This window comes from Oncorhynchus tshawytscha, linkage group LG24, assembly GCF_018296145.1.
Source record: "Oncorhynchus tshawytscha isolate Ot180627B linkage group LG24, Otsh_v2.0, whole genome shotgun sequence".
Classification (NCBI taxonomy): Eukaryota; Metazoa; Chordata; class Actinopteri; order Salmoniformes; family Salmonidae; genus Oncorhynchus; species Oncorhynchus tshawytscha.
Genome location: NC_056452.1, coordinates 21247171 through 21269042, shown reverse-complemented (window position 1 = coordinate 21269042; position 21872 = coordinate 21247171). Strand labels below are relative to the sequence as shown.

General features: G+C 44.1%; 1 protein-coding gene across 1 annotated transcript in view; it reads left to right on the top strand.

The window, feature by feature from the left end:
* Positions 1-21872, top strand: part of LOC112223231 (protocadherin-15-like) — a 308092-nt gene that overhangs the window by 93169 nt on the left and 193051 nt on the right. The window contains exon 3 of the mRNA XM_042305516.1: positions 1422-1487. Within this exon, the coding sequence (XP_042161450.1) occupies positions 1422-1487 (66 nt within the window). The remainder of the gene's footprint in view (positions 1-1421; positions 1488-21872) is intronic.

Here is a 21872-nt window from a genome sequence, read left to right as displayed (position 1 = left end):
TTTGGAGGAATGCAAAATTGCAATTTACTGCATTTAAATATGAAACCGAAATGCGTCACAATGAAACTTGACCAAACATTTCCTTGACACATAATTAGCCTTGCGCAGAGTAAATACTCATGACACTGGTAAAAGAGGGAAAGATTAAATAATGCATATTCGTGACGAGAGCTACCGAGTCAGCTTGTCACACTCCTGCTCTGAAACTTTGATATGCCCATAGATTATATTATTGTTCAACAACATATTGAAAGATTTGCCAAATAATTGTTTTTATATTTTCAATATTCATGTTGAAAATTGTCATTGAAATCAAAATGCTACTCATATTACAGAGAAAGAGGTAATGCTACATATAACACCAAGTTTTGCTTTGTAGCATCTACAGATGAAACATTTCTGTAGTCTGAAAGGAGGCTTGGGCAAGGCCAAAATGCCAGTTGTGCAACTGACTAGGTATCCCCTTTCCCGTCTCAAAATGCCACAGATGTTCCAACTTCATTCATTATTTTTGAATTACACTTTAAGTTACAAATGTCAAATACATGTCAATAATCCTTCCTCCAAAAAGGACCCTTCTATGGATTATATTTTGTGAAAATCACCAAAATCACAGTCCTGTTTTGTTCTAGTTTCACTAGGAATCACCCTATAATGTGAACTTTCGCACCTCTGTTTCAAAGTTTCAGAACTTTTCTTTTGATATGTTCTCTTCCCTCATTTTTTTCCTATTGTCTTTTGTTCTCTTTCAAGTGTCTTAAAGATAACTGACTTCCCGCTTGTCCTTCTCTTTTCCTCTGTCATTCTGTTCTGCTCTCTGGCTGATGTTACTATATTTGACTCCAGACTGGCAGTATGATGGTAAGGCCATAGATCTTTCTCTCTGTGAACAGACTGTAGCCCTCTAACCTCCAGTTACAGCCTCATTCTGCTCATAAAGAAGCCTCATACAGCCTCATCTTTCATCACCACTCTACACTTTGCCCCCATTCTCCTTCTACCCCCCTCCCCCCCATGGCAGTACATCTATGCATCTTAGATTTATACATTCTAGATCTATATATCTTAGATCTATATATCCTAGATGATACATCTTAGATCGATACATCTTAGATCGATACATCTTAGATCGATACATCTTGGATCGATACATCTTAGATCTGCTGTATACATCTTAGATCTATACATCCTAGATCGATACATCCTAGATCTACTGTATACATCCTAGATCTATACATCCTAGATCTGTCCATCCTAGATCTGTACATCCTAGATGATCCATCTTGGATCTACACATCCTTGATCTATTCTGTGTGTTCTGTCCGGTGTTGCTTCTAGACATAGTAAAGCTGTGAACTCTCTTGGTGTGTAACAGGAGATTACAGATTCATGTTTTTTCTTCTCGTGTGTCTGAATTCCAGAATGCAAACTCTCCAGAACTGGTCCACCCGCCACCATTGTTGCCATAGATGAAGAGAGCCCCAATGGTATGTATTCTCTCCATGCAGCACTGTTGGAATAATGGACCATGCTGAGAAAATCACAAACTCAGGTTGAGTCAAATGGAGTGAAAAGCACTCCAAGCACAGGCTTCAAGCTTGCAGTTCCAGACACAGAGCATTTGTATTTTCCAATGTAATAAAACAAAAAGACTAAAGGATGGTTCACTAAATATTTGTTCAGGAGGAGGATTCCGACCACTTAAACTCCATTCTCTCTGTCCTAATTGTTTTCCTCGGTTGAGGGCTGAGCCATTACCAGTTTATGGGTGAATTTAAACTGGCCCACCAGGGAGGGAGGCAGCCATACATAGCGTCTTTAACGCTAATGAGTGGAGCTGCTAATGCTGTTGGTTGTTGGGGCCATATTTGTCTCCCTCCCTTGACCTTCCCCGGTGGCTCTGCGCCGGGCCGGCCCTGCCAGCCACATTACAAATGGTGTTCTGCGTGCTGCACAGCCAGGGACCCTCGCTGTAGTAGATCTCTCTGTTCCCCCCACCCCTCCCATCTTTCCCTTCTTTCTCCACTCTGAGTCACTATTGGGTGTGGCGGCTGGGCCGGGCGTCGTTGCGTTCTGAGCTGTAATTGCGTTTGAACATTAGTGATGCATTTGACAGGTGTTAGCAGAGGTCAGTGGCTGGCTGTTGTTTCCCTATTGACTGCCCAATGAGCATCAGAGGTTTTCCACACTGCTGCTCCTTGGCAATGGATGTCAGCAGGCAGAACCCTGCACCTTCTCACTAGGGCTGTCTACTGCTCCTTGAGGTGGTGCCTGAACCAGGGTCAGAGTTGAGATGTTGGATGGAGGGCAGGTATTTGTTTGAAAGTCTAATTGGGTTGGAGTATTTTCTCCAAACTGACTGTAACTCTTCTGCAGTAGTTTGGCTTATTGTCTCTGTCACATCTCTCTGTAGTTAATTTGACTTGTAGAATGAAGCTGACCAAAGCTAATATAGTACTAATTTCTATTTGTAGAGCATGTATTTCTTACAATTTTCATGTCTTTGTGTCCAGTATGAAGGAAGTTATAGGTAGTTTTGCGAGCCAACGCTAAGCTAGCAGGCTAATGGTATCCTCTAGTTCATAAGACTCTGGGGCCTCGTTGCCAAAATCCCAAAGTATCCCTTTAATCCAGTATCAAGGAATTGCATAATTATTTTAGGGAGAGAGGTTGTGTGCAGAAGTCAGAATGTGTTTACATTGATAGTAAAGCAAATGAGAGAAAAGCCCTTAGTTTGACTCTCTCTTTGCCAAGCTCAGTGATGCCTTCAGGATTTAAGCTAATCAGTTCCTCATGTAACAGTAATTTACCTGTGATTTTCACCCCATACAGCGTGAGAGCGACTTTAATTCCTCATTTAATGGATGAAACATGCCTCAGCATCACATGAAATGACTTTTTATGTAGTTTAAGCTGTGCACTATACTTATCCGAACCAATTGCAGTCGTGAATATATTTTATATCGGCACCACAAAAATGATATTTCTCATACAGTGACTGTGCACGGATCCACAGTCAATTTATTTATTAAATATAATGGATTTCATGGGTCCCCATTTTCATTTTAAAGAGTTTGCTTTCTTCTGCAGACATAAAAAAACTTGTCTGAAATTTGGAAAAACAGTTGAGAAATGACAGACCAAAGACCAAGAACCGTGCAGGACACAGATTAACATACTGTAGCTATTTAATCATTCTCCTCATGTTCCAAAATTGAATTAAATCCAAATTTTCCAGCTAGAAACAGAGAGGGAGTGTTGTCAAATCAGTGTTTTGTGAGATGATTATGGAGAATAGACTTCTCTGCAGACACCATAAAGATATCAACCCCCAAAATTAAATTAAATCAGGTCAGCTGTAAATTGTGTACCCATTTCCTGAAAAAAATTGACTTGTCTCAGCAAATTCATGAGTTTTTTTCAGGTGTACTTTACCTCATTCCCTTCCAACAGCTAGAAATAAAAAAACTAATAAATGTATAGCCCTGGCGACTTTTTATTATAAAGGGGCAGTTTTATGTGTGATTACCAAGGAGCGGAAACCTAAAGTATGTGTCATTTGAAGATAGAACTTTGAAAATTGCTCTGCATTTCTCTGCACCTTCAACTGGGCTAAAACAGTAGACTCTGTGACATGGGGATCATTGCTAGATTACCTTCTCATTTGAGTTTTGCACTCGTATGGTATTTTGCTGTGGCGAGAGTCAGGTGTGGATGATGGAATCTGAGGTGTGGGGCTAGTGTGGGTGATGCAGGGGCAGTGGAGGGTCACTCTGGACTGGCCCAGAGAAGAGCTGTCAGATTGCTGGGAGGTAGTGAGGTATCCTCTCTTGCTCACTCACACACGGACACACAGACACACAGACAAAGCTCTGTGCCAGGAGAGAGGAGGTCAGCTGATCAGCAACAGCTGGGACAATTTCAAGGTCCCTTTGAGTGTCCACGATAACACAGGAGACAAAGGTGCTGAGAAGGGGGCGGGGCAGGCAACGAGAGGGATAGGAATCATTTGGGACATCATGAGGAAGGATATTGATCGAATAGGACCGTACTGAGTGTGAAAGGAAGCTTCTGAGAGGGACTGAGTCAGAGAGAGGTTGTGTGCAGGAGTCAGAATGTGTTTGCATTGAGAGTAAAGCAAATGAGAGAAAAGCCCTTAGTTTGACTCTCTTCCGCCCAAGCTCAATGATGACTTTTTCATTTACATTTTTTATTTCACCTTCATTTAACCTGGTAGGCCAGTTGAGAGTCAGTTCTCATATGGAATAAACAAATGTACAGTCAATAACAATAGAAACATCTGTATACAGTGTGTGCAAATGAAGGCAATAAATAGGCCAATAGTGGCGAAGTAATTACAATTTAGCAATTTACACTGGAGTGATATATGTGCAGATGAGGATGTACAAGTAGAAATACTGCTGTGCAAAAGAGCAGAAAAACAAAAACAAATATGGGGATGAGGTAGATGGTTGGATGGGCTATTTACAGATGGACTGTGTACAGCTGCAGCGATCGGTATGCTGCTCTGACAGCTGACGCTTAAAGTTAGTGAGGGAGATCTAAGTCTCCAACTTCAGTGATTTTTTTGCAATTCGTTCCAGTCATGGGCAGCAGAGAACTGGATGGAAAGGGAGCCAATGGAGCTGTTGGCTTTGGCTTTCAGTGAAATATACCTGCTGGAGCGTGTGCTACGAGTGTGTGATGCTATGGTGAACAGTGAGCTGAGATAAGGCAGAGCTTTACCTAGCAAAGACTATAGATGACCTGGAGCCAGTGGGTTTGGCGATAAATATGTAGCGAGGACCAGCCAACGAGAGCATACAGGTCACAGTGGTGAGTAGTGTATGGGGCTTTGGTGACAAAACGGATGGCACTGTGATAGACTGCAGCCAATGTGCTGAGTAGAGTGTTGGAGGCTATTTTGTAGATGACATGGTCGAGGATCAGTAGGATGGTCAGCTTTACGAGGATATGTTTGGCAGCATGAGTAAAGGAGGCTTTGTTGCGAAATAGGAAGCTGATTCTTGATTTAACTTTGGATTGGAGATGCTTAATGTGAGTCTGGAAGGAGAGTTTACAGTCTAACCAGACACCTAGGTATTTGTAGTCAACATATTCTGGACAGTCAGAACTGTCCAGGAGTTAAGGTAATCTGTTCCTCATGTAACAGTAATTTACCTGTGATTTTCACCCCATACAGCGTGAGAGAGACTTTAATTCCTCATTTAATGGATGAAACATGCCTCAGCATCATATGAAATGACTTTTTATATAGTTTAAGCCGTGCACTATACTTATCCGAACCAATTGCAGTCGTGAATGTATTTTATGTCGGCACCACAAAAATGATGATATTTCTCATACAGTGACTGTGCACGGATCCACAGTCAATTTATTTATTCAATATAATGGATTTCATGGGTCCCCATTTTAATTTTAAAGAGTTTGCTTTCATCTGCAGACATAAAAAAAATTGTCTGAGCTTTGGAAAAACATTTGAGAAATGACAGACCAAAGACCAAGAACCGTGCAGGACACAGATTAACATACTGTAGCTATTTAATAATTCTCCTCAAATATGTTCCAAAATTGAATTGAATCCAAATTTTCCAGCTAGAAACAGAGAGGGAGTGTTGTCAAATCAGTGTTTTGTGAGATGATTATGGAGAATAGACCTCTCTGCAGACACCATAAAGATATCACCCCCCCAAAATGAAAGCAAACCAGGTCAGCTGTAAATTGTGTACCCATTTCCTTAAAACGTTGACTTGTCTCAGCAAATTCATGAGATTTTTCAAATCAAATCAAATTTTATTTGTCACATACACATATTTAGCAGATGTTATTGTGGGTGTTGCGAAATGCCTGTGTTTCTAGCTTCAACAGTGCAGTAATTTCTAACAAGTAATATCTCACAATACACACAATCTAAAATAATGGAATGGAAAAAATAATAAATCAATATTTGTACGAGCAATGTCAGAGCGGCATGGACTAATATACAGTAGAATAGAATACATTATATACATGAGATGAGTAATGCAAAATATATAAACATTATTAAAGTGACTAGTGTTCCATTATTAAAGTGGTCAGTGATTTCAAGTCTATGTATATAGGGCAGCAGCCTCCAATCTGATAGTGATGGCTATTTAACAGTCTGATGGCCATGATAGAATGTATTTTTCAGTCTCTTGGTCCCAGCTTTGATGCACCTGTACTGACCTCACCTTCTGGATGATAGCGGGGTGAACAGGCAGTGGCTTGGGTGGTTGTTGTCCTTGATGATCTTTTTGGCCTTCCTGTGACATCGGGTGTTGTAGGTGTCCTGGAGGGCAGGTAGTTTGCTCCCGGTTATGTGTTGGGCAGACCACACCACCCTCTGGAGAGCCCTGCGGTTGTGGGCGGTGCAGTTGCCGTACCAGGCGATGATACAGCCCGACAGAATGCTCTCAATTGTGCATCTGTAAAAGTTTGATGGTTTAGGTGCCAAGGCAAATTTATTTAGGCTCCTGAGGTTGAAGAGGTGCTGTTGCGCCTTCTTCACCACACTGTCTGTGTGGGTGGACCATTTCAGTTTAGCAGTGATGTGCACAACAAGGAACTTGAAGCTTTCCACCTTCTCCACTGTGCTCCCGTCGATGTGGATAGGGGGGTGCTCCCTCTGCTGTTTCCTGACGTCCACGATCAGCTCCTTTGCTTTGTTGACATTGGGTGAGAGGTTATTTTACTGACACCACACCCCCAGGGCCCTCAGCTCCACCATGTAGGTGGAGCTGGTAATCAGGCCTACTACTGTTGTGTTGTCTGCAAACTTGATGATTGAGTTGGGAGCGTGCATGGCCACGCAGTCATGGGTGAACAGGGAGTACAGGAGGGGGCTGAGCAACCATCCTTTTGGGGCCCCAGTGTTGCGGATCAGCGAAGTGGAGGTGTTGTTTCCTACCTTCACCACCTGGGGGCGGCCCATCAGGAAGTCCAGGATCCAGTACCACAGGGCGGGGTTCAGACTCAGGGCCTCGAGCTTAATAATGAGCTTGGAGGGTACTATGGTGTTGAATGCTGAGCTATAATCAATGAACAGCATTCTTACAGATGGGATAGGGCAGTGCGATGGCGATTGCATCATCTGTGGATCTATTGAGGCCGTAAGCAAATTGAAGTGCTTCTATGGTGTCAGGTAAGGTAGAGGTGATATGATCCTTGACAAGCCTCTCAAAGAACTTCATAATGACAAAAGTGAGTGCTACGGGGCGATAGTTATTTAGTTCAGTTAAGTTTGCTTTCTTGGGTACAAGAACAAGGGTGGACATCTTGAAGCATGTGGGGACAACAGACTGGGATAGGGAGATATTGAATATGTCTGTAAACACTCCAGCTAGCTGGTCTGCGCATGCTCTGAGGACACGGCTAGGGATGACGTCTTGGCTGGCAGCCTTGCGAGGTTTAACACGCTTAAATGTCTTACTGATGTCGGCCATGGCGAAGGAGAGTCTACAGTCCTTGGTAGCGGGCCGCGTCGGTGTGCACTGTATTCTCCTCAAAGCGGGCGAAGGAGGTGATTAGCTTATCCAGAAGCAAGACGTCAGTGTCCGAGACGTAGCTGGTTTTCCCTTTGTAGTCCATGATTGTCTGTAGACCCTGCCACATATGTCTCCTGTCTGAGCCATTGAATTGCGACTCCACTTTGTCTCTATACTGACGTTTTGCCTGTTTGATTGCCTGAATAACTACACTGTTTGTATTCAGCCATATGCAATGGTTCGCGCTTTCAGTTTTGCGCGAATGCTGCCATCTATCCACGGTTTCTGGTTAGGGTAGATATTTTTATATCTTTTTTTACCCCGTTTTCTCCCCAATTTCGTGGTATCCAATTGGTAGTTCCAGTCTTGTTTTATCGCTGCAACTCCTGTACGGACTCGGGAGAGGCGAAGGTCGAGTGCCATGTGTCCTCCGAAACACATCCCAACCAAGCCGCACTGCTTCTTGACACAATGCACACTTAACCCGGAAGCCACCAATGTGTCATAGGAAACACTGTACACCTGGCGACCATGTCAGCGTGCAATGTGCCCAGACAGCCACAGGAGTCGCTAGTGCGCGATGGGACAAGGAAATCCCTGCCTGCCAAAACCTCCGCTAACCAGGACGATGCTGGGCCAATTGTGCGCCGCCCCATGGGTCTCCCAGTCGCAGCCGGCTGCAACAGAGCCTGGAAGGATGGGTTGTAATAGTCACAGTGGGTATAACATCTTCTATACACTTCCTGATAAACTCAGTCACCGTATCAGTGTGTTTGTCTATGTTGTTCTCGAAGGCTACCTGGGAACATATCCCAGTCTGCGTGATCAAAAAAAGTGTGGATTATGATTGGTCAGACCAACGTTGAATAGTCCTTAGCACGGGTACTTCCTGTTTGAATTTCTGCCTATAGGAGGGAAGGAGAAAAATGAAGTCGTCATCAGATTTGCCCGAAGGGTGGGCCTTGTAGGCATTACGGAAGTTGGAGTGGCAGTGGTCAAGTATTTTAGCTTAGCAATGTGTTGATTGAACTTCGGTAAGGTTTTTCTCAAATTTGCTTTGTAAAATCCGCAGCTACAAAAAATGCAGCCTTGGGATATGTGGTTTCCAGTTTGCATAAAGTCCAGTGAAGTTATTTGAGGGTTGTAGTGGTATCGGCTTGAGGGAGAATATATACGGCTCTGACTATAACCTAAGAGATTTCTCTTGGGAGGTAATACGGTCTGCATTTGATTGTGATGTATTCTAGGTTGGGTGAATATCAGACCATGAGTAATATCAGATGAATATCAGACGAAGAGATATTTATTCCTGTATGCGCAATGAACTGAGAACCCAACTGGCTGTCCTGACTCAGACAGTATATCCCAAGAGAGCCATGTTTCCGTGAAACAAAGTATGTGACAATCCCTGATGTCTCTCTGGAAGGAAATCCTCTCCCTGAGCACGTCAAATTTATAATCCAGTGACTGAACATTAGCGATTAATATAATTGGAAGCACTGGATGGTGTGCTTGCCTCCTGATTCATTCCTAGTACCTCTTTTCTGCCAGAAAAGGAACAGCCTCTGGAATCAGTTAAATTGCCCTGGGGGGTACAAACAAAGGATCCGATTGGGGAAAGTTGTATTCCTGTCACGGCCATCGAAAGAATTGGGCCAAAGTGCAGCGTGGTGAGCATACATTTTCCTTTTATTTAAAATGTCGCCAACAAAACAACAAACGAAGAAACAACTGTGAAGCTTCCAGGGCTATAGTGCCACTAACAAAGATAACTACCCACACTGAAAGGAGGGGAAAAGGGCTACCTAAGTATGATTCCCAATCAGAGACAATGATAGACAGCTGTCCCTGATTGAGAACCTTACCTGGCCAAAACATAACAATAAAGAAACATAGAAAACAGAACATAGAATGCCCACCCCACATCACACCCTGACCTAACCAAATAGAGAAATAAAACGTCTCTCTAAGGTCAGGGTGTGACAGTACACCCCCCCCAAAGGTGCGGACCTGGGTTGTGGCTCTGGTGCGGGAAGTAGGCCCCGCTCCACCTCTGGCTCACCCACTTTGGTGGTGCCTCTGGTGCGGGGACCCTCGTCGCCGACCCCGGACTGGGGACCGTCGTTGCACCTCTCGTGCCTGCTCCGTTGCCGTGACTCCTGGTAGCGAAGTCGTTCCTCCCTCGCTACTTCAGCCTGTTTCCATGGCAGGGTCTTGTCCCCTGCCATAACCTCTTCCCATGTCCAAGATGTCCTCCTTTCTCTCTTCTCCCGGGCCCAGGATCCCTGCTCCTCCTGGCCACGCTGCTTGGTCCTTTGGTGGTGGGTAGTTCTGTCACGGCCGTCGTTCAAGGAAGACCAAGGTGCAGCGTGGATGAGCGTACATTTTTCCTTTTACTTAGTAAAATGTCGCCAACAAAACAAGAAATAACAAAAACGACCGTGAAGCTTACAATGGCTATAGTGCCCCTAACAAAGACAACTTACCACAAACACAAAAGGAAAAAGAATGCCTAAGTATGATTCCCAATCAGAGACACCGACAGACAGCTGTCCCTGATTGAGAACCATACCTGGCCAAAACAAAGAAATACAAAAAAATAGAACATAGAATGCCCACCCAAATCACACCCTGACCAACCCAAAATAGAGACATAAAAAGCTCTCTAAGGTCAGGGCGTGACAATTCCTGGTCGTAATGCTGGTGAGTTACCGCTGCTCTGATATCCAGAAGTTCTTCCCGGCTGTATTTAATAACACAAACAAATTATTGGGCTAATAATGTAAGAAATAACACATAAAAAAACAAAATACTGCAAAGTTTCCTAAGAGCTAGAAGCACAGCAGCCCTATCCGTCTGTGCCGTTTTCATGGATCATTGCTAGATTACCTTCTCATTTGAGTTTTGCTATCCTATGGTCTTTTACTGTTTAGGCACAGTGGCGAGTGTCAGGTGTGGATGATGGAATCTGATGTGTGGGGCTAGGGTGGATGATGGAATCTGAGGTGTGGGGCTAATGTGGAGGATGCAGGGGCAATGGAGGGTCACTCTGGACTGGCCAAGAGATTAGGAGTCAGATTGCCGGGAGGTAGTGAGGTATCTTCACACACACACTACACTACACTACACTACACTACACTACACACACACACACACACACACACACACACACACACACACACACACACACACACAGAGACAGAGACAGACAGACAGACAAAGTTCTGAGCCAGGAGATCGGAGGTCAGCTGATCAACAACACCCCTGGACAATTTCAAGGTCCCTTTGAGTGTCCACAATAACGCAGGAGACAAAGGTATCAAGGAGGGGGCGGGGCAGGCAACGAGAGGAATAGGAATCATTTGGGACATCATGAGGAAGGATATTGATCGAATAGGACCGTACTGAGAGTTAAAGGAAGTCAGAATGTGTTTGCATTGATAGTAAAGCAAATGAGAGAAAAGCCCTTAGTTTGACTCTCTCTTTGCCAAGCTCAGTGATGCCTTCAGGATTTAAGCTAATCAGTTCCTCATGTAACAGTAATTTACGTGTGATTTTCACCCCATACAGCGTGAGAGCGACTTTTATTCCTCATTTAATGGATGAAACATGCCTCGGCATCATGTGAAATTTAATCAAATTAAAATGTATTTGTCACATGCGCCGAATACAACAGGTGTACAGTGAAATGCTTACTTAAAATACCTTAACCAACAATGCAGTTTTAAGAAAAAAAAGTGTATTGGTTAGGGTCCCGTTATTCTCCTCCGGCGCCATCAAACTCTTTTTATATAGTTTAAGCCGTGCACTATACTTATCCGAACCAATTGCAGTCGTGAATGTATTTTATATCGGCACCACAAAATGATGATATTTCTCATACAGTGACTGTGCACGGATCCACAGTCAATTTATTTATTCAATATAATGGATTTCATGGGTCCCCATTTTCATTTGAAAGAGTTTGCTTTCTAATACAGGCATAAAAAACTTGTCTGAGCTTTGGAAAAACAGTTGAGAAATGACAGACCAAAGACCAAGAACCGTGCAGGACACAGATTAACATAGCTACTTAAACATTCTCCTCAAACATGTTCCAAAATTGAATTCAAATGTCATTTTCCAGCTAGAAACAGAGAGGGAGTGTTGTCAAATCGGTGTTTTGTGAGATGATTATGGAGAATAGACCACCCTGCAGACAACATAAAGACATCAGGTGTGTACTGAGTGTGAAGGGGAGCTTCTGAGAGGGATGGAGTCAGATGGGGCAGAGGATTGGTAAGCATGCTAACACATCTCTGTGCTTTTTGAAATATATATATTTTTTATTAACTTTTATTTGTACAGCGTGTTTAACCATTGAGGCAAGGATCTTATTTGCAAGGCAGGCCTGTGAACGTGAACATACAATAAATAATATCAATACTATAAATACAACTAAATGTATCAAAGCAAAACTCTCACATAATTGCCTCCCTTAAACTCGATCTAAGCTTTCCAATGGAGACCAGCGGGTCTAATTTCAAGGTAGCCTGAAGGCTATTCCATGAGCTGGGGGCATAAAACTCAAAGCATTTTCCCCCAGGTCAATGGAGACCCGCGGGACCTCCAGAAGCAGCCAGTCCAGAGAGCTGGTGTGAAAATGTCTCGATATCCAGTTAGTATGTGAGCTGAAGTAGCGGGGGAGTCTCTGAAGAACTGCTTTATATGCAATAAGTAGCCAATACTGGGCTCTTCTGGTAATCCGAGACTCCCAGCCAACAGAACTACACAAAATGCAGTGATGTGTACAAAATTTGGCCCCAGTGATAAAACACAGTGCTGAGTGATAGACTGAAACTAAAGGTTTTATTGCAGAGGCTGCTGCATGCATGTAGATTTTATCACCATAATTAACTACTGGGAAAAGCGTTGCTTGAACAATCTTCCTTCTACTTTCCAAAGTGAGGCAGGATTTATTTCTATAAAAGAAACCTTTTTTTATTTTTCTTATGAACCCTCCACCCCTTTGTAGGACACATACACATACCTTTTTTGTTTTTTACAGCTTTTCTGCTACACATGCATACATTTTGCATATACATTTGAAATAAATTGTACTTTTATATATAGCAATCAAATAATAATAATACATTACAGAACATAAACTCTTTAATCACATCCCTCAGCCACTCTCAGCCCATCCCATCTATTCATAGAAGATGTCCCATGGAATGGGTACATCGGACATCTCTTCCGATGTATTTTACATTCTTAATTCTCTACGTTTTTTTTGTCCGTTTTTCAATGTGTGTTTTAAGAGCGCTTACTCTCAATCCAAATAGCCAATCACTTATAATGGGGAACTTGCTCCATTTGGGCTCCATTCAATGTGCAAATATGCAGGTCCTCAAGGTCAAAATAACGAGACAGAGAGAACAACAGAAATGTGGTTTTATTAGCATTCAGCACTAGTTAAAGATCAGTAAGCAATTTGTTTTAATTGAGTCAATGCCGAGGGTCATGAATGGCCTACTGTACTGAGGGGGCACTGAGGAGTACAGGTGTGTGCACACACTTCTCCAACATTGTTGTACGTTGGAAAGGTGCAACTCATCACTTAAGGAGTTTCCAATACTCCTCTTTGTATTTTCAGCTTGAAGGAGGACAACATAGTGGAATCATCCTTGGTGACAGTGGGTATGCACAGACCAACTTCTTGTTCACCTCCCAACTCCATGCAATAGGACCTGAGCAACAATCGGTCAACCAAGTTCATATACAGAAGTGTAGTGGAGCGCATATTTGGTATATGGAAAAGTCGTTTCCAGTGTCTCAGAAACACATTAGGCGTTCAAACAAGAAAATGCTGCATTGTCATAATTGCAACAGCAGTGCTTCACAAAAACCTCAAGCAGCGTGGCTGCCCAGATCCTGGCATTGAAGATGAGGATGACCCAGATGTTCCCATAGTTGAAGCAGACAGTGACAGAAATGGACAAACCTGCAGAGATGTTTTTACTATGATCCACTTCTCACCAAAAAAAAAAAAAAAGATAGCTTCAGTGATTGAAGAAAACAATAGCCATGGATTGGTAACGAAAAGGGTTTTAACTCACAAATGGAAATACCGGGACCCCAAACTGGTGCTTGTTTGTGAAGAACATTGGTACTGTTACTGCTTCATGTTTGTCTCCTCTTCCTTCATAGCCAACTCAACATGAATGATTTGCAGCTTCACATCATGATCTTCTTTTACGTACATTGGTTTGCGCACGCACAAAATTCCATGGTAAGTTTCTCATGCATGCTCAGCCTCTTTGTCTTTGTCCTCCGGCCCAGGTCAGTGACACAACCTTCCTTCCTGTCTGCTGCAGATGTAGCGGGCTGACCTTCCTCCGGTCTTATTCTCTCCGAGCTATGGTGATCATCTCCCTCTAGAAAATGATTACATTGCTGCATTTGATGACAGAATTTCTTCAAGAGATGAGTTCATTACGTCATTTGCATAATGGGAGTGCAAGAGATGACTGACAACATTACATCTTCCCTGCAATCCGGGAATGGCCCATGTTGAATGGATGTGTCCTAACAAATGAGGAACCATCTCCCATCTGAACTGTCCAAATGGTCATCATCAGGGATCACTATCACTGATCCCGGTCAACAAGTCCCCCAGGTTATCTGTCTCTAATCCTACTTGGGGTCCGCCACCAGTCGTGAAACACTCCCTACGAGCAACATCATTTATCTTCTTTAATTTGAATGACATTTTTTTTCCACAGGACCTTAAGAAATACGAAAATATAGAAATGAGATGAGTAATTATGGATGATAGTGTTTGTGTTACATTTCGGTCACAGATAAATGTAGGCCCCACTGTTGTTACACGAGAAAACTACCATTTCAAAGTGACTCTTTGTAAAAGTGGGACAACAGTAAATACAGTATCTTACCTGAAGTTGTTGTAGCTTCCTTTTGTTGACATTTTCCTTTGAGTTGAATTCATTCCAGATGGTTGTCCAGGGTGTTCTTCTTCTTGTTTTCTGTTGATGAATCAATCTGTTTGTTCCTCATAACTGGGTGGTTTGACATAATTCAGTTGAAGAGGGTTTTTTCAAAGTCACTGAAATTCTTTGAATGTTTTCTTTTACCTCTGTCCATTGTTTGGTTTTGGTGACTTGCTCCAATTCCACACAATGCGTATGTATTAGTGTCCTGTCAATAGTTTTTGAAGCATCCTTTGGTCAGCACTAAGTGCACATCGTTAATCTAATTTACTTTAGTCTGGGACTCCGTAATCTAGAACTAATTCATCTGAAGTTAAGCAACGTCTCAGAAAGCCATTTTTTAAAAATCTGGATTAATTTAAGTAGAATTAGCCTAGTCCTGATTTAAATAAAACTCTGTCCGCGAAACCACCCCATTGTGTCCTGTCCGTTAGTAGCATGATGACTGATCTAGGCCTATTTCACACAACCTTTGAACAAGTAAGAAATGGTCAACCATATCAAACGCTTTTGACAGGTCAAGAAATAAGGCAACACAATGACTTGATGGTCTTAACCACATAGCACATCATCTAAGACAAGTGTAGCTACTGAAACAGTGCTATGTCTCGGTCTAAAACCAGATTTGTGCTCATTAAGAATAAAATGAGATGTTAAAACAGTTCTAAACTGGGAAATTGGACGATAGTTATCCAAGTCAGAAGGCTCTCCACCTTACATACAGTACACAACATGCTAAGAGACGCAGAGAAGATCGCCAGGACTGGACCATTGGAATGGGGAAGGAGGAATGGAGGCCAACCAACCTTGGTTTGTGAGATGACTTACTGTACATGCCACTGTTGTTTTACCTCATTAAAAACATTTTGTTTTTTACAATGTTTTGCACTTCCTTCGATCGCATGTCCTGGTTAATTCCTGACTTCTTTACTCCACTGTTATTATCCCTATAACCTGGCAACCTGAAAACCACAAAAATGTGTATTGGAAATAGTTGGTTATGCAACACCAATTATGCCATTTCGAGCAATAAACATATTTACAGTAATACATTACAAAACATGAAAAATGACCCTAAAACCCTACATCCCTGTCACCTGCCGCTGAGGATAAGCATCTTTACCCGGGACTGTAGTGTTTATGAGAAGTACTCTCATTCAGTGATTGTGCTGTTGCTGACTGCATCCCCTGTCCTCTGCTCAGCCTGCATGGTCGTGTGCATTAGGACTCAGTGCCAGCCACTGCTCTAAATCATCCTGGACTTGCTGGCCGGCCGGCAGAGTGCTTAGTTCTATGAGACCTGGTCAGAGCCCTTGACTTTGTGTCTTGATTAAACGTCTCCTCTAATGGACCAATATAGTCCCAGGCTCATTGCCTGGTAGTGATCAGGTCCTGCAGGGACTGTACTACTAGTAATAGCAGCAGAGGGTTAACTATTAGGCCATTTTATGAGGACCTTGTCCAATTGTCCTCAGACCAGGGGTCTTGAATGTGAAAAACGGACACTTTAGGCTTCACGGTGGTGGATGCTGCCCCAGAAAACAACTGTCACCATTAGGAGTCCTGAGTTAGATCATCACCTCATGTACTCTGTCATGTTTGGTTCCACATCCCACAAAGCACCATTCTCTAGAAGCAGCTGGAGCCAAAGCCTTGAAGATGAAGAAATCTGTAATGTGTTGTTCACCAGTGGTCACGTCCACTCGCTCACTGTCTAATGCTTATACCAGTACATCCTGCAGCAAATCTGAACTGCTCCCCCCAACCTTCTCCCACATCCACCCCTGCTATGCTCATTTGATTTTACTCAGATCATTTTAATCATGGGACTCCTCAGAGTCGCTCACTTGTACAGTAATGTCAGGGAGAAATGGATCATGGCAATTTATTATCATTGTCATCAGCCCAAAAACATTTATTTCCTTGGATTAAATGAAATGCAAAATATGTGAAGCGCATTATCTCTCTTCTACACTAGATCAGATTAGAAATTGAACAGTCACATGTTTATGGTTGCAGGTGTAATTACATGGGACAGTGAAATCTTCAACTCTGAGCTCCAACAATGAGAAATAAAAACAATACAAGTAATAACTAAAAATAGAAATAAAATACATATTAACACTGTAACAATGGGGGGAGGAGGACAGGGGGAGGCTGACTAGCGGTGGATATTCAGCAGCCTGATGATCTAGTGGTAGAAGCTCTTGGCCAGTCTTCCAGTTTTTGCCATGATGCTCCTGTAATGCTCGCATCGTAATGATGGAAGCGGGGAGAACAAGACATGGCTGGGGTCCCTGATGATCTTCTTGGCTTGCCTGGGACGCCTGGTGTTGTAGGTGTCCTGGAGGGCAGGCAGTGTGCACCCACCCTCTGTAGCGCCTTCAGGTCGGTGGAGTTGCCCTGCCAGGCTGTGATGCAGCCTGGTAGTCTGCTCTCGATGGTGCTCCTGTAGAACACTGTGAGTCCTTAGGGAGAGGACGGATTTCTTCATTATCCTGAGGTTGAAGCGTCGCTGTCGTGCCTTCTTCACTGCGGTGTCCGTATGGTCAGCTGCTCGGAGATACGCAGAGGAACTTTACGCTTTTGACTGTGTTCACAGCAGCCCTGTTGATGAGGATGGATGCATGCCGGTGCCCAGTTCCTCCTGAAGTCCACAATTAGTTCCTTTGTTTTTATGATGTTGAGGGAGATGTTGTCTACCTCCTCCCTGTAGGCCATCTCGTCGATATTGGTAATCAGGACTTCTACTGTTGTCGTCATCAAACGTGGGTATACAGGGAGTACAGGAGGGGACTGTCGACGCACCCTTGTTGGACCCCCATGTTGAGAGTCCGTGTCGAGGAGGTAATGTTGCCTACCTTCACCACTTGGGGAACGGCCTGACAGGAAGTCCTAGGACCCAGTTGCATAGGGAGGAGTTCGGACTCAGGGCCGTGAGCTTTGTGGTATTATGGTATTGAAGGCCGAGCTGTAGTCGATGAACAACATTCTCACATACTGTATGCATTCCTTTTGTCCTTTTCTACAAAATGTACCCATGTAGAAATGTAATATAGAAATATACTTTGTCAGGAGCAGTGCTCATTTCCGGTGCCGGTACTGTTTATATTTGGGTGCAGGAGCTCCACAATACTGCTGAGCTAATATTCTGTAAGAGGAACAGGAGCTCAAGCAGTGGAACATTTGAGGTGTCGGTACTCTGCTCCGGTGAGCTCTGCCCAAGTCGAGCACTGGTCAGGAGACGATTCACAAACTAGCTGCTCACTCCTATAGGCTTTTCTTTCAAACTGTACGGACTTTTTTAAAGCGTGTGAAAAAAGCCTCGGAGACCATGAGAAACGAATGTAAATGCTTACATTCCATGCCAAGGTCTTCATAACATTGGTATTCATAAAATAAACTAATGTACTCTGTGCACTTTATAGCTCGAGAGAATTAATGTATTCAATAATCAGTAGGGTTTTCAATAGTGTCTGTCTGGTATGCTTGAGATAGACACTGGATGAAATAAAATGGTTTACGTCGCTCCACAATATGCCCAACACCAGTACGCCTACTAACAAAATATTACTGCCTTTGAGAGTACTCTATCTGGGTAATTCCACAAGAGATAATGGACTAAGATCAGCATGTCTCGCTGCCTGTCCTATTGTAAATGCTTGCTCTGCATGGGGTGAATGGGAACAATGATTCATGAGTAAACAGAGCTAGCTGACCCAGCAGCCTTCTCCTCGTATCCAGGAGGCAGGAGCCCAGTATGATCCGACAGGGAGCCAAGCCTCCACTGTCTACCCATCACCAGTCACAGGTACTCTGCCAGCTTGCAGGACCATGCCAGGATGCCATCCCATGTGCCAGCTGCTGAGGGACCTGCATGACTCCGCTCGCTGCTGGTCAAATGTCAGCCCACAGCTGCCGGGAAACAGAGAGGGAAGTGCTGTCTGTGTCTGTACTGTGACTCAAACAGCACCAGCCACTAATGTGTTCTTTTAACCATCCGTGTAGAATAACAACCATCTGGCTGCTGTACGCAAACACAACTGGAGTAGAGCAGGGGATGAGGTAAGATTATAGTCATAAGGAACAAATGAATAATGTGTAGATGGTATAACACGTGTAATGAATGGAGATGTTCAGGCACAAAGAACTGAGCTTCCGGAAAGCCGGCCTATTTTTCCAATTGATGAATTGATCAGACGAGAGTGACATGTTGTCCGTCTGTCTAACACCTGAATCACTGTTGTGAATTACAGATCTTTCTGCTTTTTCTGTCCAGCACCTGAAGAAGTGAAATTATCTTTCATCAAATGTTTAAATGATTCACAAGGAAGAAGTCCCTTAGCACATTAGAGAAAAGATGCAGCCAGTGAACCAAGTCTCACTGCAATTCCTCATAGACATTTGGAATATTCACTTGTGTGCAGTCATCTCTCTTGTTTGTTTAGTGAGTGTAAAAAGAAACCTAGCAACCTTTTTAAACTCGTCTCTCTCGTTTTCCCTGTAGATATTGGCTTTGTTCCATGTATTGTTCCCACTTCCCAGAGTCCTCTCTGGTAAACTCTTGCTATTGTCTGTGTGTATATAGGTTGGAGAAGTACATTGTACTTTGTTGCCTTGACAGCAACATACAGCATCATTACAAGGCACAAGCAAAAGGGTGGTGAGTGAAACCCTAAGAGACACTTCCCAACCAAAGTGTGTGTGTGTGTCTGTGTGCGTTTGTGTGTGTCTGCGTTGTCATCTGTTGATTGAACATGCAGATCTCATTTGCAGATGTGTGTTTTTAATCAGTGCACTTCTGAGTACAGGGACCCTGATTTTCCAATCAGGCAGAAGAAGCATTGTAGTTGGAATTCAGCTAGGAACAAACTGCAGTAAACAGAAGAAACAGCCATGTGGAATGTAAATGAAATCATTACTGAAGGTGACAGGGTTTTGTAACATGAACACATAACATACACATACTGCTGCTTATCCAAATGTTACATAGCCAGGCATTCTAATCAGCTGTCAGAAACATGCTTCAAACACAGTAAACTGCTTCAAGCACAAGATGAGGCTTTCACATTTCCATATGCTGTCACCATACAGCAACAGTAATCCTCAACTCAAATGGAACTCTATGTTTGCATTAAACTGCACCTCAGTGTCCAAATGGCAAGTTACTTATCAGTCCTTATAGCCTGATGTACCTTGATAGGAAAACTTCAGACTGTATTTCACTTAATCCAAGTCACAGCTGTTTTTCAAAGGTGCCGAGAACAGTTGAACATTCGCAGACAAGGAGAGTCAAGAGGTTGGATGTGTTGAGTACATTTCATGTGTCTTTCTTGCAAAGGTCTGCTAGCTAAGCAGAGGTATCTAGGTTACTCAGCCACACTGCTAGAGACTGGAGCCAGCCTGAGGTTAGGTTACACAGGCACACTGCTAGAGACTGGAGCCAGAATGAGGTTAGGTTACTCAGGCACACTGCTAGAGACTGGAGCCAGCCTGAGGTTAGGTTACTCAGCCAGCTCTCCTAGAGACTGGAGCCAGAATGAGGTTAGGTTACTCAGCCAGTTTTGCTAGAGACTGGAGCCAGAATGAGGTTAGTTTACTCAGCAAGTGTTGCTAGAGACTGGAGCCAGCCTGAGGTTATGTTACTCAGCCACACTGCTAGAGACTGGAGCCAGCCTGAGGTTAGTTTACTCAGCCAGCTCTCCTAGAGACTGGAGCCAGAATGAGGTTAGGTTACTCAGCCAGCACTGCTAGCCAGCACTGCTAGAGACTGGAGCCAGCCTGAGGTTAGGTTACTCAGCCACACTGCTAGCCAGAGACTGGAGCCAGCCTGGAGCCAGAATGAGGTTAGGTTACTCAGCCACACTGCTAGAGACTGGAGCCAGCCTGAGGTTAGGTTACTCAGCCAGCACTGCTAGAGACTGGAGCCAGAATGAGGTTAGGTTACTCAGCCACACTGCTAGAGACTGGAGAGGTTAGCCTGAGGGTTACTCAGCCAGCACTGCTAGAGACTGGAGCCAGAATGAGGTTAGGTTACTCAGCCACACTGCTGGAGCCAGAGACTGGAGCCACTGCCTGGAGCCAGAATGAGGTTAGGTTACTCAGCCACACTGCTAGAGACTGGAGCCAGAATGAGGTTAGGTTACTCAGCCAGCTCTCTAGAGACTGGAGCCAGAATGAGGTTAGTTACCAGCCAGCTCTGCTAGAGACTGGAGCCAGAGAATGAGGTTAGGTTACTCAGCCACTCTAGAGACTGGAGAGACTTGAGCCAGCCTGAGGTTAGGTTACTCAGCCAGCTCTCCTAGAGACTGGAGCCAGCCTGAGGTTAGGTTACTCAGCCAGTGTTGCTAGACACTGGAGCCAGAATGAGGTTAGTTTACTCAGCCAGTGTTGCTAGAGACTGGAGCCAGAGTGAGGTTAGGTTACTCAGCCACACTGCTAGAGACTGGAGCCAGAATGAGGTTAGGTTACTCAGCCAGCTCTCCTCGAGACTGGAGCCAGAATGAGGTTAGGTTACTCAGCCAGCTCTCCTAGAGACTGGAGCCAGCCTGAGGTTAGGTTACTCAGCCAGCTCTCCTAGAGACTGGAGCCAGCCTGAGGTTAGGTTACTCAGCCAGTGTTGCTAGAGACTGGAGCCAGAATGAGGTTAGGTTACTCAGCCAGCTCTCCTAGAGAATGGAGCCAGAATGAGGTTAGGTTACTCAGCCAGTGTTGCTAGAGACTGGAGCCAGAATGAGGTTAGTTTACTCAGCAAGTGTTGCTAGAGACTGGAGCCAGAATGAGGTTAGGTTACTCAGCCACACCGCTAGAGACTGGAGCCAGCCCGAGGGTAGGTTACTCAGCCACACCTAGAGACTGGAGCCAGAATGAGGACTCTAGAGCCAGAATGAGGTTAGGTTACTCAGCCAGCTCTCCTAGAGACTGGAGCCAGCCTGAGGTTAGGTTACTCAGCCAGTGTTGCTAGACACTGGAGCCAGAATGAGGTTAGGTTACTCAGCCAGTGTTGCTAGAGACTGGAGCCAGAATGAGGTTAGGTTACTCAGCCAGCTCTCCTAGAGACTGGAGCCAGAATGAGGTTAGTTACTCAGCCAGCTCTCCTAGAGACTGGAGCCAGAATGAGGTTAGGTTACTCAGCCAGTGTTGCTAGAGACTGGAGCCAGCCTGAGGTTAGGTTACTCAGCCAGTGTTGCTAGAGACTGGAGCCAGAACTGAGGTTAGGTTACTCAGCCACACTGCTAGAGACTGGAGCCAGAATGAGGTTAGGTTACTCAGCCAGCTCTCCTAGAGACTGGAGCCAGAATGAGGTTAGGTTACTCAGCCAGCTCTCCTAGAGACTGGAGCCAGCCTGAGGTTAGGT